Below are 19,125 nucleotides of genomic sequence, written 5' to 3'. Positions count from 1 at the left end.
TTTAAACTTCAATTTTGTATACGACATGACAACATGACATGAATTTAAACAAATTAAGTTTAAATTAATCGTATTTCGTTAAAATGTAAAGGCATGATTAAACTATCCATATAATGACTGAAGGCATAAATTTTATCATTAATGTTATTCATTAAATTTTATTATAGTGTTTACCATCAAATGAAGACCAAAAAGTCTCTCAATTAGGTCGATATAAATGTCTCTAAATTATTCAAAAAATTCAATTAAGTTTTTTTTTTCTATTACGTTCAATCGAACCGTCTATATTTATTTTGAAGTAAAATTTTTTTTATAATTAACGGTTGACTAACTATTATTAGTCAAAATGTTATTTGTTATTTTATGTCTCGTGGTGCTGTTGTGACACTAATGTAAAATATGAAAAAGTCATCTGACCATGTCATCATGTCATATCTTCCATCCATTATAACATGTCGGTATATCACATCGGTATTATATGATATAAAATGGTAACTGCCGTTTTAACTAATAATAGTTAGTCAACCATTATTTAAGAGTCTATTTGATTTAAAATAAAAATATAAAATTTAATTCGAGAATTTTTTTAGATATTATAACATAATAAAATTTAAAAGTCTTTTGGTTACATATCAATATTGATTCCTCTTCCATTATAACAAAATCCTCGCTTACCTCCATTCTTTCTAAAGGGAAAGTTACAATTGTGTTAGAAAATACCAAGTTTTTTTTTAAAAAACTTTATGGACCAAATAGTTGAAATCAATGGTAGGTTACTTTAGTGTTCATAAATTAAATTAATTTACTTGTGACAAATTATGTCTGTTCATCAAATGAAAAGTTGTATTTATTTTTTGTTATTTCTTTATTTTGAATATTTTAACAAGTGATTCAATATTAGTTAATTTATTTTGATAATAAAATAACTTGGATCACAATATCCATCTCTAAAATTAACTAGAAAACAATGGCAAAGTTAAGGTAGCGATCGAAGATGATCGCTGCCACCCCAGTTTTTAATTTTTTTTATCATTATATATATATATATTCATAATTTTATATGATTACTTTTCAATCACTTTTTATACAAAATTCTAAGTCCTGTCATTGTTAGAAAATTTGTACATCTACATCTTGACTGGAGGTTAGAGAGCATATTTCTTTCGAAATATTTTTTCCAACATAAAAAAAGAGAAGAAATTAAAATCAAAATCGAAATTGAAGGCATAGCTTAAGTTAGGAAATAGTACATATGTTCGTGTTTAGTATTGAACCAAACATTAGAATAATCAAGTACATGAATACCATACCTGTAAGTTTCAATAATCATGCAAGTTGTTTAAGGCTGCTACACTTTCCTAGTGGGCACTTACACTAGAAGTCTAGCCACCAACATAAATTGATTTATTCCTATGCAAGTAACCAAAATAGCTTTAATGTGTGGTGAAGGAATTGCATTTCTCTTCTCTTACCAGTCTATTGATCATCAAAAAGATACTGTCTCTCTCCCTCTGTCTCTTTATTTGGTTCTCAACTCATAGAAGAAGCTAAAACAGGAGCCAAAAAATGTTTAAGCCAAAGAAAAAAAAGGTTATAAACTATGGAGAATGGAACGTTGTAATCACTATGGGAGATGCATTTTCTTTGAACATATTCCTTGGTATTCCATTTAATGGCAATTGTAACTTACAAATTGAACCCAAATGTTTCTTAACGGGCCATTGAAATAGCTATAGCTCTGCCCTATTAGTTGGTGTATGTATATGTATATACACACACATATTGATCATTTTTGTTCATATATATTAAACCCCATAATAAATAAATTGGAAATTAAAAATATAAAGAGTGATAATTGATATATTGGAAAATTTGGAAGCATATATAAAATGGTAATTAGGAAATTGTAAGAAACGATCAACCACTTAAAGTCATTTTAAAAATAACCCTTAATATAAAATTAACTTTTTTTATCAAATTTTTATCATAACTTGATGAAAATGCTCTTAAAACTATTTTCAATAAATTAAACTATTAAAATTAACTATTTTTACTCAATTTTTATCTTGACAAAAATGCTTAGAGATTCTTCCATCTTTTCTCATCTCTCACCACCTGTCACCTAAAGTACTTAGATTTCAAAAACTGCTCCATTTTCCTCTTTGTCACTTTTAGCGCATCCAAATTCACTTATTACAACACATCCTTTCTTTCTAACCAAAAAAACCGTATATAGCTTTTTATTGCTTTTGATTATGTTTTGTTACTTTTAGTTTTTTGCTGATTGTTTTGATTCGGGGCTTATCCTTCTAGATAATCCCAACTTGCAATAATATTCTTTTTGATTTAAAAAATATGATGTGAGTTTGTCATTTGAAAAAATGATAACATGGAACGTTAGAAGGTATTTTTTAACAATTGGATTGGATGATCATTAATACTTATTTCTGCAATGTTAGTAACCAAAATGTTATTTTTTAAAATGAAAAGATTGAAATATAATATTTTAAAAACACAAGTGACTGAATATATAATTTTTAAAAAGTATAATGTTCAAATAAGCTTTTAAACTATTTAAAAAGAATTTAAATAAAATTTTATTCTTATATTGCGATCAATCAAGTTTTTATATTTTTATTTTTGGTCAAATAAGCTTTTATAACTAACAATTGATTAATTATTATTAATTAAAATACCACTTGTCATTTTATATTCACATAACACTGATACAATATTGATGTGAAAAGTGAAAAATACCACATAATTATATTATAATGTCAAATTAACATGTCATTATCATTATGTATAACGTTGATGAAATCTTTTTTCTTAAGACAATAAAATAAAAAATATAACATGAAATCATTCATTATTAAAAAACTAAAATTTACAAATTAGAAATGAAAGAGCAGTGAGTATAAATAATTAAAGGAAGCAGTAAGAGAAGATTGCGATGGTGAAAGCTGCAATCAACAGTGTGCTATTCTCCAGGCACCTTCCACAACCGTTTCTCTAGTATGCCAAACCTCCTCCTTCATTTTCCAATCAAAATACTCTTCAATAGTATTTTTAGTGATTTATATTATCTTTCTAACAGCTAAAGAAAATATTCTCTTTACGGTTGTTTGGGTATTGACTAATCTATTAACTCTGTTAACTCATCTTATTCCTCAAGAAAAGAAATAGTGCTTACACTCCCAAAAAAGGAAAAACATATTATTTTTCTAAGATAATTATAAGAAATTCAAACGTTACTCTTTAAATAGAGAGATCATATATTAATTAATAAATCTAATACTCGAATGCAATCTAGTACAACATTTTTGATGAATTGTTGGTGTGTTATTTGATGGAAAACTCAACCAATTTATAACTATTTAAAGAACAACTAATAACTCTTATTAAAATAATATTGATAACCTTTTTTTATAAACTACTGTTAAAATTAAGTAATTTTGATTGTTCCAATTCATCAAGATAGTTGGGTAAAACATTATCTTAAGTCTTATCCAAGTAGGATGAGCATTATGGGTGTTATCTCAAAAGTCCAATATCTCCCATTCACACATGATTACCAAACTCTTAACCCATTTCATTCCCAAGATCACATTAATTATAATAGGCTATGTGACCCTTAGTACATTGGAAGTTTGGAACCTCTTTACTACGAATTTATCAAAGCTTGCATTAAGACATCAACCCTTCAAAAATATATTATCTGATCAAATCAAGTTGGGCTGAATTCAAGTTCAAGAAGAAAATCAATCATATTTTTTGAGTTTGGATCAATTTTACCAGCTCAACCCATTATCGAATTCTATTTCAAGTTTTATTATTTGTTATTTTTTTATAATTATCTAAAATAAGTGACAATATTTTACTACACTCATTTTTTCAAAATTATGAATGTGTAGGATTAAAAGTGCCATTTCCTTTAATAAAAAGAGAATTATACGAAATAAAATTTGAATTTGAAATTCAAAAATTTTAAACTTTTTATTTTCTCCATTGAGACAACGGGTCTCGCAAAAAATAATAAAAAACAATAATTAAAGATTTTGATATTTAAAATCTGAAAATTCTAAACCTTTTATTTTCTCCGTGGAGACAACGACTCTTGCAAGATAATAAAAAATAATAATTAAAGATTTTGATCTTCCATAAAAGGAGAAAAGGACTAATTTTTAATAAATTGTAAGCACTAGAAGTAACGTTGCGTGTTCAATAGCAAGACACAATTCTTTTCATGTGGTACAAGTATTTTTTTCCATTTTAGCATTTTTTTTTGTAATTTTTGGAGCTAGCTCACATGTCAAGTTATTTGTGAATAGGAACAAAAGGATGGCTAATAAAAGACAAACCAATCACGTGTATATTCTAAGTGGATAACTAATAATCCAATCAAAAGTGATACTTTGTCCAATTAGTCTTAGTCACACTTTTCTTTAAAAAAAAAAAAATTGTTAAAATAATTTTCTAATTGAAAATAATGTTGAAAAGAAATTTATTTTAGGGAAGAAACCAATTTACTTTAGACTAAGGGATAAGGTTGATGGGAGTTAGAAAAGATTGATACAAAACCATTTGATTTGACTTAAAATTAGTTTCAAAGAAATATAATCATTTCTTTTTTTTTTGTGCATTACCTGTGATTTTTGGATTATAAAATAAAAAATATTTTTTTCATTTGATCTATATAATTAATTAGTTTTGATATGATTTTCTATTTGTAAATAAAGAGGAAAAATGGAGTGGGTAGATAAAAGGAAAGTTTTAAACGATCAATTATTAAAGTTTTAAAAATAAATTACTAATTTAATAAGAAGTTTGGAATTAAATTCTAAAAATTTACATGAAAAGCATAGAAAAATTTGTTCTGAAAAGTCACTTAAGGGATAAAAATGGAATGAATTTAGGTATATATATCTTAAATTTTTGAATTGTAATAATCTTTATGGCATAAAGAAAGAAAAAATTGTCCTTAAAAGTAACTCTAAGTTTTTAAATATAAATAGTGTAAACATTATATAGAGTTAACCAACTTTTAGCTAGGCTTGGTAGTTTAAGAGTTTATTGCTATATTTATGTAATCAAAACTTGGAAGATTGACATGGCTGAAAAATACCTATGCTGGCAAGGCTATCTCAAACCCAGCATCTTGGGTCTTATATGTTTGTTGATAATGACCCTCTTTCAATGGAAGGAGAAGGAAGAAACTTTCTCTTTTTGCAGCTTTTGTTGACTTATGGTTGACAATTAACTGATAGGAACATACCAAAGTACTGAAAGTAACTAAAAATTCCACAATTAAAATTAATGTCTACTTTGGTAATTAACTTCTTTAGAAATTATAGGGTTTGTTAAAGTTCCATGACTAACAATTAATTAATAGCTAGAAATTCAATGGGGATGCCAAGAATTTGGCATGTGATACAGTTTACTATGTCTATAAATTTTCATTATTATGGCTAAATAAAACATGTTTATTTATTTTTTGACCGTTAGTATATCATGCTGAAATTACTCAAATTTAAAGGAGACAGCCTAATATAATAACTCCTTGAAATAGATGACCCAAGTTAAAAGAAAAGAGAATTGTTTTATTATATTCTACCCAAAAAATTAAAAGAGAAACAGGGCATGTTTATTACTCTATTGTACGAAATTTGGTCCTGCATTTGTTACTATTTAACAAATAGTCAAAATTATATGACTCAACTTGGAAGATGATATTTTTCTAGTTTTACTTCTATATTGCATATTGCAAATTTTTACTCCTACATTTTCTACCTTTCATGTGTGTTTGTGTAAATGGGGTTTTATTGAAATTCAAAGGGATCGACAAAATTAGAAGTGAGTAAAATCAGATCAGATTAATTATTTATCTAAATCAAATGTAATTTGAGTAAAAGGGCTTAGTCTAATTGATTTATTAGGTAAATTGGTTCAAAATGTTTAATTCAATTAATTTTTTGGTTGGTTCTTGATTTTAAAATTTTTGAACCTAACTAATAAGCAAAAACTAATTATATACATATATATCAATATATATAATATTACATATATTATTTTTAAATTTATATAAAATATAATATACATTTAATATTTACACTTCTTCATTTTTATTTTTTCAATTCTTATTTCTTTATTTCTTATAATTTTTTTTATTTATGCATTTTAGAGATAACAAAGATTGGGATTATGGATTCCATTTCCATTGTTGACGATTGATGAGTAAAGAGGTTAGAAATTCTTTACACTTCAATTGAAATAAATTTTAAAATTTATGACTTTTTACATAATTTTTCATTTTTAACCTTTTCTTTTGTTATTAAAATAACTTTATACTAATTATATTTTTTTATTTTCTTTCACTTGTTAAATAGCCTATGTGAGTGAATGTGTAGTGCCAAGCCATAGAAGAGATTTAAGTTGATAATTTGTGACAGTTAATGGTTTTGTGTTAGATAGTTTTATTTTGTAGATGTTAATTTTATTATCTTTAATATTTTGTTATGTTGAATCTTAAATGTTAATTTGATGATTTATGTAAAATAAAGTAATTATGTGAGTGAAGGAACAAATGTTATGATTTTTTTAATTTAGATTATTTATATATTTTATAATTATAGAAGAAATTTTCAAGTTTTGATATTAACATGTCAATTGATGTGATTTTCAAATAGTCATAATTTTTCATTTATAACTTTTTATATGAAGAGACATAATTTTGAAAATACACCAACACATTGTATAATAAGTTTAAAATTAAATAGGCAATTATTATAAATAATTGAGGCTAAACGATAGTAAATTTTGTTGTTTTTATTTATTTATTTTAGAGCTTACAAAAAGAATATTCTAAGTTAATATCTAAAAGTATTTGTTAAATTGGGAAGACACTATTTATGAAAATTATGATTTATTTGTTGAACAAATTAAGAAAATAAAAAGTTTTTTAAAGTAATCTTGATGCATCCATGACAAACTATTTTAGTATCCATAAATTAAATTAATTTAATATTTTCTTCTTATTTCTTTATTTTTATTTTTGGGTGATTCTATAGTAAGTTCATTAATTCTAACAATAAAATAACTTTGGTTCGCCCTCGCCCTTTCTACATCCTGGCCTAAGGTTCAAGAGTGCTTTTTTTTTTTTGACAAATAAACAAAAAAAAAGGGAAATTGAATGCATTGCTTTTAAGTTAAGAAATAGTAAATACGTTCGTGTTTATTAGTAACTAAACATGAGTTCCATTAAGGCTGCTACAGTGTTCCTGGTTGGCTGTTAAACTGGAAGTCTACAACTGTTTCTCCTTGACTACTGACAACCACCAATATAAATGGATTAGTTGCCATGCAAAGGACCAAAAGCAGCTTTAACGTGTGGTTACGGAAGTACATTTTTCTTCTATTACCAATCTTTCCATCTGAAAAAGCCTGTCTCTCTTCTTCTTCTTCTTCTCTCTCTCTCTCTCTCTCTCTTTATGCAGTTCTCTACTCGTTGAATTAGCCAAAAACAAGAGCCAGAAATTGTTCAAGAAAAAGGAAAAGAAAAGTTATTATTGAAGAATTAAAATTATGGAGAATGGAACAGTACTGAACCATGAAATGGAAACAGCTTCGACTATCACGATCAAAGGCACCCTTAGTTTGTTAATGCAATACATTGATGAAAAGAACGGGAAGAGGTTGATTTCTTTAGGTATCGGTGACCCTACTGTTTATTCTTGCTTTCATACTACTCATGTTGCCGGAGAAGCTGTTGCTGAAGCTCTTCAATCTGAGAAGTTCAATGGATATTCACCTACTGTGGGCCTTCCCCAAACCAGAAGGTAAATTTCCCCATCTTTGTTACTGCTTTTGAAATGCTAATTGCATGTTCTTCTTTTTGCTGTTGCTTTGAATTGTAATTCTCTTCAGCATGAATTTCAGTATAAATATGTTCAGTTTCATCTAATTGTGTGAACTCTGCATTCTACTTTGACAGTTATCAGCTAACTCACTGCTAATTCATCTTTCAGTTGGTAATTGTTTGTTGTCAAAGCAATTTTTATATCTAATAATCTGCTTCTACTTTCAGTTTATTGCAATAGTACTTTTTACTTTTCACCTTTCATGGTTACTCTAATCATTGATTTGTTTAGTTCCTCGAATTCTGAAATTGCAGTTGAGGACATGCAAATAATCTGGATTTGTTTTTATTTTGATTTTATTAGTGATTCTTTTTTTTGCTCTCTTCGTCAGTATAATTAAAAAGAAATATTATGATTCTTTGATTCTAGACTTAATTTCTCATTTATTGCTGTTGGAAACTTTCAATTTGAAAGGGACCCAGACTAGAAATCTGGGTTTCTGCAGTCTTGCCCAAGTTCTTTGTTATTTAATTGTTGCAGTTGAAGGATATTTTCAAGCACTTGTCTGGCTAGGCTTAATACAGTCTAGCTTTAGTTTCTTACTTGTTCTTGAATTTAATGCAATCTAGAGCTACTAATTCTCTTTTTTTTCCCTCCCCTCAAAGTGTGGGGTTTCTCTGGTGGGATGATGCAGTTTTTTTTTTTTTTGAATCTTGCAGTTGATCAACAGTACTATATATTTGAAATTTTCTTTACTCATTTTCTCATGTTTTCACTCTTAACAGGGCAATTGCAGAATATCTGTCATGTGATCTTCCTTACAAGCTATCATCTGATGACGTCTTTGTCACATCTGGCTGCACACAAGCTATTGATGTAGCATTGGCAATGCTTGGACGACCAGGTGCAAACATCTTGCTTCCAAGGCCTGGATTCCCAATCTATGAACTCTGTGCTACCTTTAGACGTCTTGAAGTTCGGTACTTTGATCTTCTCCCCAAGAAAGGCTGGGAAGTTGATCTCGATTCGGTTGAAGCACTTGCAGATCAGAACACAGTTGGTTTGGTAATCATAAACCCTGGCAATCCTTGTGGCAATGTGTACTCCTACCAACATTTGAAAAAGGTAAGTACCTTAGGATAAGGAAATGCAGCTCAGGGACATGAAACTTTGATGAGATTATATTTGCCTTTAGTATTGGTCTAGTGGGAATAATTTAATTGTTTGTTTATTGTACTTAGATTGCAGAAACTGCAGAGAAGCTTAAAATTCCTGTTATTGCTGATGAAGTCTATGGGCACCTTGCTTTTGGGGACAACCCATTTGTACCAATGGGAGTTTTCGGATCATTTGTTCCAGTCCTAACTCTAGGGTCTCTATCAAAGAGATGGATAGTACCGGGATGGCGACTTGGTTGGTTCGTGACGAGTGACCCCTGTGGCATGTTTAAAAATCCTAAGGTTCTCTTCCTTCTCTTACATATCAGTATTCTTGATGTTATACTTCGGTATTTGCCCCAGTGCGACAATAATGAAACCCCCAATAACTCCATAGAATTGTTTCTGATACTTGTCTATTTCAACAATAACGATGCACTACCAACGGTCTCCATGCATTGTCTATTTCAACAATAATGATGCTCTATGGAAGGTGCCTGGAAATTTCTCAAACCATTTCAATGCAGTAAATGCTATCTATATTCATATTCACTTTCAACCTCTGCCGACTACTTTATCTTGAAATTAATTTTGGCAATCTAACTTTTGTCCTGACTTTTGTTGTGTCTACTGATAGTAGCTTTCTTGAGCTTTAATCAGTGATTTCTCCATATGGAAAAAAAAAGGAAAAACCTGATGCAATCATTGTGACGTAAATATTGAACACCCGATTTGCACTTCTTACATCTTGTGGTTGAAAATCTGTTCTGTTGTATGATATAGGTTTATTATGAGACAATCAATTTTTGAATCTCTCTGATGCTTATATGTCCTAATCTTTGTTCTTATCAGATTATCGAGCGTATAAAGAAGTATTTTGATATTTTGGGAGGACCTGCAACTTTTATTCAGGTATGTTGTGGTGTTGCGTTGTTTAAGGATTTACAAAATGTGAACATCCTATTGTTGTTCATAACTACAAGTACTTACAAAACCATGTTAAGAAGTTGGACATAATAATACAGTATTGCTGTTAGACATAGCATAGCTAATTTTGTGCTTGATCTTAGGGATGATTAATCTAATGTTAATAAGATTTTGAATCATTATAATAGAGCTAACGTTATAAATTGCATTATGCCATTACCAAAGGTATTCACTGCATTCTTTTTGTGGCTTTCTATTTGGTGTTTTAGGCAGCTGTTCCCCGTATCATTGGGCAAACTGATGAGGTTTTCTTCAGGAAAACTATTAACACACTGAAGCAGACCTCAGATATTTGTTGGGATATGATACAGGAGATCCCTTGCATTAGTTGTCCCCAAAAGCCTCAAGGATCTATGGCTGTCATGGTAATGGAGTAATAATACTTGCAATTCTTTGTGTTTGAATCTAAAGGGTTCACAAATATGCTAATTTAGTATATGCATTGCAGATTAAACTAAATCTTTCAGACCTGGAAGACATCAGCGATGATATTGACTTCTGTTTCAGGCTGGCTAAAGAAGAATCTGTTATCATTCTTCCTGGTATATAAAAATTGAAAGCAGCATGGTTCTCTGTGGCCTGTGCTTACAGAAAAACAAGGAAATTATGTCATTTCAAAAGCTCAAATAGGAGCCTTGCCTTGACCTTTTAGTCTGATTATATAAACTCTATGATTTGTCCTCGAAATCTGTATTATGGAATTCTTTTAATATTTGGGAACAAAGACAAGCAAAGTCATATAGATTATGGGGAATTTCATGAAATTTTGAGTTAATATTTTTAGGCATTGAAGTAGCTCTGTAATCACTTACAATGGAGAAGCATGTGTTTTGTGCAGGTACCGCAGTGGGGTTAAAGAATTGGCTTCGTGTCACGTTTGCTGCTGATCCACCCTCTCTGAAAGAAGCATTGGGTAGATTGAAGTCTTTCTGTGAAAGACATACCAAGATAATGCAGATATATTAAAAGTACAGGCTACACAACATGCCCTCAGGCCTCACACAGTATACTGACACCATTTCTTGCTGCTGGTATATCTTAATAATAGAATAATATTATGCTTCTTCAAAAGGTCAATAGTGCTTGTTGATTTATTGTTAATAACACTTGCAGATGTCAGATATTATTTCTTTTATGGGAAATGTTAACTTGAATGTTAAAGGTCATCTGCAAAGTAGTCTTCTTCCGCATGTAGTAAAATTTATAGTGCCAAATGATATAATGTACCAGAAGTTGTTACTTTGTTATGTTTGTCATCTTTCTCATCTGTCTAAGTTTACAGACTTAACACCATTTGATCAAATTTTCCACCATAACAACTTTCAATTATCCATTCCCAGGGAAAAAATACCTGGCATTTGCAATGAATGCATTTTTAAAATAGTTCTAACAAGTAACAATGATAAAACTTAGATGGGTTTGGGTAGCTCAGTAATTCAGGGATTACCTATTGAAGTTGGATTCCTCATATCAATGGGGACAAAAAACAGAGCAAGCACAAGGAGGAGAAAAGAATACAGAAACAGGAATAAAAGATTTGGGTAATGTTAAGCAATGTTAGGTAAAACACTTTGTATCTAAAGAGTGTAACTTAGCTTAAATACAATCTGCTACCAGTTCCATTTTTCCCTCTAGCAGATATTTTTGAATTTCAGTGCTTGTTTCATTTGGTCTCCCCTATGTTCCCTCTTTTTCTGGTCCCTTTTGTGGACAATTAAATGTAATAAAATGCCACAGAAAAGGACAAGCCATGAGATGGCAAGCCAACTAAACTCATCTCTTTAGCATACACTAAGCAAGTGTTGTGCTTAGAATAATGATAATCTATCAAATGTTTCTTTAGAAAGAAATAAAAGAGTATACTGCCAATTGCCGGCTGGAAATGTCTTACATATGATGATGTGTGTCTGTGCTAGGAGTATTTTCAATGCAGAACATTGAAAAAGACGACATATTGCTCAAAAAGAAGACAGAACAAAAGTCACAGTTACCTGAAACTCTTAACTTAATTACTTTAAAATATTAAGCCACTTTTCTTCAATGTCCAAGCACTGCAAGACAAACTATACAATCATGGATTCCACTCTCTCACATAACAGAAACCAGGCTCCTTCACTCTTCTTATATATCCAACGCCTCTTTTTTTCATTCCATATCAAAAGGGTATCTTTCGATTATCTATTTTTACAACTGTGGCAGATTGCACACCTTCCTCTGATAAGATATCAGGTGATCCTTCCCTCTCTGATTTTACTGATATTTCTTAATTTTGGGTGTTTAGTTATTGAACTTATTTCTTGTTTTGTGTTTTTCTTTGTTTGGGTGGAAGGTGAAATGGCTTCCTTGGAAATTGGAAGTGGCAGTGACTATAAGGTTCATGTGTTCTCTTCATCATCAGAGGTTACAACTCAAATTCCCAACTTTTTCTTTCAATTCATTGTCGTCTTCTTTGTCTTTCAAGTCAAGTTTTCTTGGGTCTGTTTTCGTTTCAATAGAAAAAGTTTGGTTTTTCATCAATAAGTTAGAAGTTTGATCCTTGGCAATTAGTTAAGAACATCTTTTGGTACATCGATGAATTGCTTATAAGGAGCTTGATGAGTGGTTTGAATGAGTTGCATATAGCCTGCTTGCAGAAATGGTTCTATGCCAGTAAAATTGTGATAAAATTTTATTATTCAATAAATACTGGATTTTGCCGGAGAATCCCCACTATCAGTTCTCTGTTCAGTAGATATTTCTTTGTTTCAATTACCTTGTCTATGAAACTATTGTACTACTGATGGTTCTATATAGGTGTTCTATGTGCTTGGGAGTTGGGACATTTCTAGTATAAAAAGGAATTGATTGGAAGTGTTGAAGAAATTCATGAAATTGGGATGTATTAAGGTCCAGGATAACCAAGTTTTCATATTCCTTGCTAAAATCCCTATATGAACGTCTTGCAGATTCTTTCCTCAAAATAAGATTTTAAAAATGGTTGTTTAGCTGGTAATATGTAGATTACCACTATGAGCTGTTATATTCTGATTATCAACTGAAAACTTACCTTCTTCCTTTGTAAAATATTGATAGTATTGTTTTTTTCAATGCACTTCTCAATCTATTACATCCTTTGAACATTTAGTTACCTTCTTTGTATATCCCAATTTTGTCTCAACCAGTTGCTTGAAAAGCTGCACCAAAAGTGGAGTTTGGTGAAAAAGAAACCATACCCAGCTATGTATTCCAGCATTTTTGGAGGGATCATTCTTGATCCTGCCATGATGGTAATTCCGTTAGATGATCACATGGTTCATCGAGGGCATGGTGTGTTTGATACAGCAATCATTCTAGATGGGTAGGTGCATGATATCTCTTTGATGCATAAGTTGACATATCCTTTAATAACACTTTATCAGCAGGATTCTATGTTTTTAAACTATCTCTTTTTGTAGCTATCTCTATGAGCTGGATGCCCATTTAGATCGCTTTCTTAGATCAGCAGCAAAAGCAAGAATCTCCTCTCCCTTTCCTCAGTCAACTCTTCGTAGTATTCTTGTGCAATTGACTGCAGCATCACAGTGCAAGAAAGGAACTCTAAGATACTGGTTGACTGCAGGTCCTGGTAATTTCTTACTCTCTCCTGCTGGATTGCCTACATCTGCATTCTACGCTGTAGTCATTGATGATGACTTCTCCCAACGCAAAGAAGGGGTTAAAGTGATAACTTCCACCACCCCTATGAAATCACCCCTATTTGCTACAATGAAGAACGTAAATTACTTACCTAATGTTCTTTCGGTAATGGAAGCTGAAGACAAGGGTGCATTTGCTTCTATTTGGGTTGATGAGGAAGGTTTTATTGCTGAGGGTCCAAATGTGAATGTGGCTTTTATAACCAATGATAAGGAGCTTATTTTGCCTCAATTTGATAAGATCCTAAGTGGATGTACTGCAAAAAGGCTTCTTGAATTAGCACCTAAGTTGGTTCAGCAGGGGTGTCTTAAAAGTGTGAAAACTGCCAATCTTACTGTCGAGGAAGCCAAAAGTGCAGCTGAAATGATGTATGTAGGAAGCACACTACCAATATTGCCAATCATCATGTGGGATGAACAGCCCATTGGAGATGGTACGCACAATCTTTTATACTAAGATGACTTTTAAATGCTTAGGAAGCCTTAATTTAGGCTCGTCCTCTACACTATCCTTGCAAGAAGAGTAACCTGGCACATAGAGATTTTTAAGAATTGTTGCTCCATTTAAAATGGACGAAATTCAGTGTTTACATGCACCTATTAATCACATCTCTAATTATGTTGCCTTGCCTATCTATGGATTAGCTCCTATGTTCTTACCGAGGTGTTGCTTATTTTTCATTGTTACAGGAAAAGTGGGAGATTTGACAATGGCACTCTCTGATCTGCTTTGGCATGATATGGTAGCAGGTCCTGATACACAGAGGCTTTCTGTTCCATATATTAACTGATCCAAATTTCACCAAGGGGACTAAAAGGGGATCTTGCTGTTTGGCATCGTAGTGTTTATTATTGCAGCTGCATACTTGCAAGAGGACTTGAATAAGAAGCTAATAGCTTGCACTGCTGTTTGTGTTATTTAGCAAGATCATCATTCTGATGACTCATTATTTGATCGAGTAGATGATTGATGCATTACATCCATAGACTGACTCCTTCATACCTATATATGATTACTAACATACTAAATGTTCACAGATATACAAGTACATGTACACGTGCATACAGGCAAACATGGTAAAATATGAAACTTCTGTAACTCCATGATGCTGTAACGAATAGCAACTAGCGGACGAAATAAGCTAATCTTCACTCAAATTGATTCTTCTTATTTATTGCATATTGAAGTATGTCCAATTTCCCTTGTGTATTTTTCTGCTTTTCTAGGAGCTGCTAGAAACATATGTACAGTTTCATGCTATTTAGTGAGATTCATTTGGAGGCTGTTTCAAATTTATAATCAGTGTTCACCTAATTGGGAACGAATGATGATCAAAGAGAAAAACATGGATCCATTAGAATATGATGAAGTTTGAACTTGAAGGAATATCAAATCGTGAAAACTGGCTGAGGAATGCAATACCAGTGAGTGTGAAAACTTGTTGGTAAGAAACTGCTCTGTTTCTTGATTTTATGGGAACCATTAGAACCTAGTGCATTTCACTTTTTCTGAATAAGGTCCCGTAGGAATTATTATGCTTCTATGCTTTCTGGAAACATTTCCTCCAGTCTCCATTGAAGAAGCGTACTTCATATATGTTTTCAGGGGGGGTTTTTGTACTTCAATCCATTTTTGTATGCTGCTATCCTGTTAAACATATTTCAATCTGATCAGGAATCTGAGAAATGCTAAACAGATTATTTCACTGGGAAATCAACAGCCTGTCTTTTGCAGAACATCTTGCTTTAATAAGAAATTCAACTTTCTAGATTTACAAAATCACATCTTCTATGGTGTAGAATTTCAATCACTGACCACATTACTAGGAGTACATATTATGCAGAGCAGTCTGTTTGCATTGTGGCTGCTATAATCTTAAACAGATCTGTGAAGTTCATATCATGCAAAACTGACTTGTTTCCCTAGATTTCACCATTTTGCTGCAAGTACCAGCAATCATAGATATCCCAAGTCCTTGAATGACCTGCTTTCTGCTTCCCTTTACACAAATCACTAGAACCTTCAATGATATTTGAAAATCACTAGAACCTTCAATGATATTTGATTTTGGCACACAAATCTGGATTAAGGCTCCCAAAACGAACTACTCAGTATAAATCTAAACCCAATTTAGTAGCAAAGAAAAACAAAATTACACAGTTAATAGAAAGGAAAAAAAAAGAGCTTCTCACTACAAAACATAGAATGGTTTTTTTTTTTTATTTTTTAAAGATGAGTTTTTATTAATAATAAGTTGAAATGTCGTGAAAAAAACATAAAACGGTTAAAAAGAGATAATTCATAAAGGCTACGGTACAACCTGAGTTCAACTTTCAATATAGTTCATAAATATTTGACATATCTCATACCATTTACATATGTTAAACATGTTGCTAAAAAATATATAAATCAATTTTTTTATTATATTTTACATATTTGTGTAAATTTTTACCCTTTTTAGATTGATATGATAAGGGTAAACTAACACAAACTCTTTAAAATTGTCTATAATTATCTTCTTAAATGATTTAAAAAATAGCTAGATTTTGTCATTGCAGAACAACTCCCAGCTCTCTTCTAACTCATCGAAGATATAGAAAAATTTTCCCAATGCCACCTGTTCCGAAGAAGAATGAAATACTGCTGCAATCAGCCTCCTCATAGCTGCCTTTCCATGCATCATCTGCAAATTTGTGATATTGAACAATTCGTCAAAGCATATATAACTTGACCAAAGCTTTGCCTTCTCATCTTGCAGCAGCATGCCTGCATAAATACAGAAATGAAGGAAGATGTGGGAAGATGGGGAGGGAAGAAGAGGACAGATTCTCTTTTTCTTAGAGATAGTAGAAGTTCCTAAATAGGGAGTCTCTGGGGAGCTATGTTTCTTTGAGAAACACGCATTTCACACCATTCAAAAAGCATCTTTCTTTGCATTTATCTTGTGATCAATTCTATCTTAAACTTTGGCATGTTGGAATTTTGTGCGGGCCTGCACATGGCTCTATGACATGGCCGGCTATCTTTTCAGACCTCTTTTTTAACTTCACTGATGGTTTCATCCTGCACATGTTTCCACACTTTCTAATGGCAGCTTTGAGTAGGGCCAACAGTTAGGTGAGGGCAAACATTTTTATGATCAAAGCTCACTTGTTCAAGAACAGTTACTATGCAACATTGAGTACCACTGGTACATTATTGGGATAAAATGATTGTCTTTCTTAATTTTGTAATATCCTTTTAGGTTAGTTAGCCTTTCATTGTTTCAATTGAATCCAAAATCTTTTAAAACTATTGCATGTATGATCCTTTTATTAAACATAATTCAAATAAATAGAAATATATATTATGTAAGATGATATTTCAAATAAATCTCGACGAGACACTTCATGTAAATAATATTAATTTTTGAAATTTGAAGATCTCGTTTCGATAGAGTTTAGAGTAATAAAATAAATGTAATAATATTTGAATATTTGATTTATTAGTTAGTGTATGATTTTTTTTTTAAAAAAGTAGAGTTTGAATCTCTTTCTTCAAATATATATATATATAAAAAAGATGGGTGTGATAATAGGGAAAAAAGGAAATTTATGTAGATACTTGTAGATAAATAAATTCCCAACTGATTAGAAGTTGTGGGCATTTAGATGCTTATTACAACATAAAATAAAGAAAAGCCTACAATAAATAAGAATAGAGTAATAGGTGACAAATGGCCCATGAATTGGCAAGGGTTGAACCTCATATCTCATTATTCACCAAGGTGACAGACAATGTAGTTGTCAAGAAGTTGAAAACATTAGATATGACCCAACTTGTTCCTAAGCTTCCTTTATTTCCTTCTCCATGGAAATTACCAACAACAACTAGCATAAGGGTTTTAAAGTTTTGTTTAACTACCTTCTTAGATGACTTAGTTGATCTTAAGTTTGTGATCTAGCCTGGCACATGGCTTTAATGACAGTTGCCAACTTTCTTTTCATCTACCAAATGTTTACTCGTTTATAAAGGTATCTTTGAATAGGGACAACAGCTAGGTGAAAGCAAACGCTTAAATGATTCAGAGCTCACTTCTTCATGCACTGATATTCTACAATAAAGAAGATCAGACTTTGGACTGTTAGTCCTTTTCCTTATAAACCAGAAAAATCCAGCGTGGACTTGGATTCCAACTTTCCAAGGTTAGTATCCAATTCCAAGTCCAGTGTATTAAGCATTCGCTGGCCTCAGTTGGAGCTTTTAGGGCCTAACAAATTTATAAAGCAAAGTTGATTCTTTGCTTAAACTTGCTGCAAGGAATGGGAAACGAAGAAGACTGGATTCCATTAGTTTAGTTGTGATTTTTTGATACCTTTCTTTACAACAACTTGCCAAAGCAATTGAGTAAGAATCCGAATTTCCGCGTGCAGTGCTCTGTCATGGGAATCACTTAATCCTGTTGCACAAGCAAGGATTTTACAGTTAAATCATTGGAACAATATGATGAGAAGGCTACTACAAAACAATTGTGCAATCATAAAACAGAAAGAAACAATTTACTGCTACAACTTAAGAGATAGAGTGAGAGAAGAGAACTCATAAACCTGTGTCATCAAAACATACAGATTTTTTTCAGGATTTACATGGCTTGGTCTGCTGTGTCTTCTGCTGTCACAACAATTGCCGAGCTGCTAAGTCAAGAAGCAATATACCTATGGGGCGTGAAGGAGCAAGTTGATCGTTTGCAAAAGGAGCTGAGATGGATGCAAAGCTTCTTAATAGATGCAGATGCAAGACAAGGTGAGAGTGACAGGGTACGTCTTTGGGTTGCTGAAATCAGAGAACTTGCTTATGATGCCGAGGATGTTGTCGAGACTTTTGCTCTGAAGATTGGGTCCAAAAGGAAAGGAGGTTTTTCGAATGTCGTCAAACGATCTGCTTGCATCTTGAAGGAGGGATGGATGCTCCACAAAACCAGGTCAAACATCGAGGAAATCATGTCAAGCATTTCTGAGTTGACGCGACAACTGCAGACATATGGCATAAAAGAGTCAAGGATGGAGAAGAGTCAACTTCTCTTACGAAAGGCGTGAGTTAAGCGGTCTTATCCTCATATTATTGAGATAATATTGTTGGATTGGATGATGAAACTAAGAGATTGGTCTCGGTTCTTGTTGATGAGGAAAGTCATAGCCGAGTAGTGTCTATATGTGGAATGGGTGGTCTGGGGAAGACCACTCTGGCTAAAAAGGTTTACCGTCATAGCCAGATCAGAAGTCATTTTCATCACTTGGCTTGGGTGTATGTCTCTCAGCAATGCCAAAGAAGAAATGTATGGGAAGGAATTCTATCTACCTTTAACATTATGGATAAGGAGGATAGGAAAAAGCAGGATCAAGAGTTAGCAGAGAAGTTGTTTAATTTCTTGAAGAATGAAAAATGTTTGGTGGTACTTGATGATATTTGGA

General features: G+C 31.8%; 2 protein-coding genes across 3 annotated transcripts; both read left to right on the top strand.

Moving 5' to 3' along the window:
- The first annotated feature begins 7,373 nt into the window (after positions 1–7,373).
- On the top strand, positions 7,374–11,247 carry TAT7 (Tyrosine transaminase family protein). Its single transcript, XM_021431814.1, has 7 exons — positions 7,374–7,835; positions 8,642–8,981; positions 9,098–9,316; positions 9,866–9,925; positions 10,210–10,365; positions 10,449–10,542; positions 10,839–11,247. Exons 1-7 carry the CDS (start codon positions 7,582–7,584, stop codon positions 10,964–10,966), a joined length of 1,251 nt encoding a protein of 416 aa, XP_021287489.1. The 5' UTR covers positions 7,374–7,581; the 3' UTR covers positions 10,967–11,247.
- A 138-nt stretch (positions 11,248–11,385) lies between these two features.
- On the top strand, positions 11,386–14,865 carry LOC110418970 (D-amino-acid transaminase, chloroplastic-like). Of its 2 annotated transcripts, XM_021431813.2 has the most exons (5): positions 11,386–12,229; positions 12,330–12,400; positions 13,162–13,337; positions 13,435–14,108; positions 14,365–14,865. In XM_021431813.2, the coding sequence occupies exons 2-5, from the start codon at positions 12,335–12,337 to the stop codon at positions 14,463–14,465; spliced, it is 1,017 nt and encodes a 338-aa protein (XP_021287488.1). In that variant the 5' UTR covers positions 11,386–12,229; positions 12,330–12,334; the 3' UTR covers positions 14,466–14,865. The 2 variants fall into 2 exon arrangements, with proteins under 2 accessions (XP_021287488.1, XP_021287487.1); XM_021431812.2 differs by having other exon boundaries at positions 11,386–12,400.
- The last annotated feature ends 4,260 nt before the right edge of the window (positions 14,866–19,125 follow it).

This window comes from Theobroma umbraticum, unplaced genomic scaffold (genome assembly GCF_002168275.2).
Source record: "Theobroma umbraticum cultivar Fairchild unplaced genomic scaffold, ASM216827v3 scaffold_67.0, whole genome shotgun sequence".
NCBI classification, from domain to species: Eukaryota; Viridiplantae; Streptophyta; class Magnoliopsida; order Malvales; family Malvaceae; genus Theobroma; species Theobroma umbraticum.
This window is presented reverse-complemented; position numbering and strand designations above follow the sequence as displayed.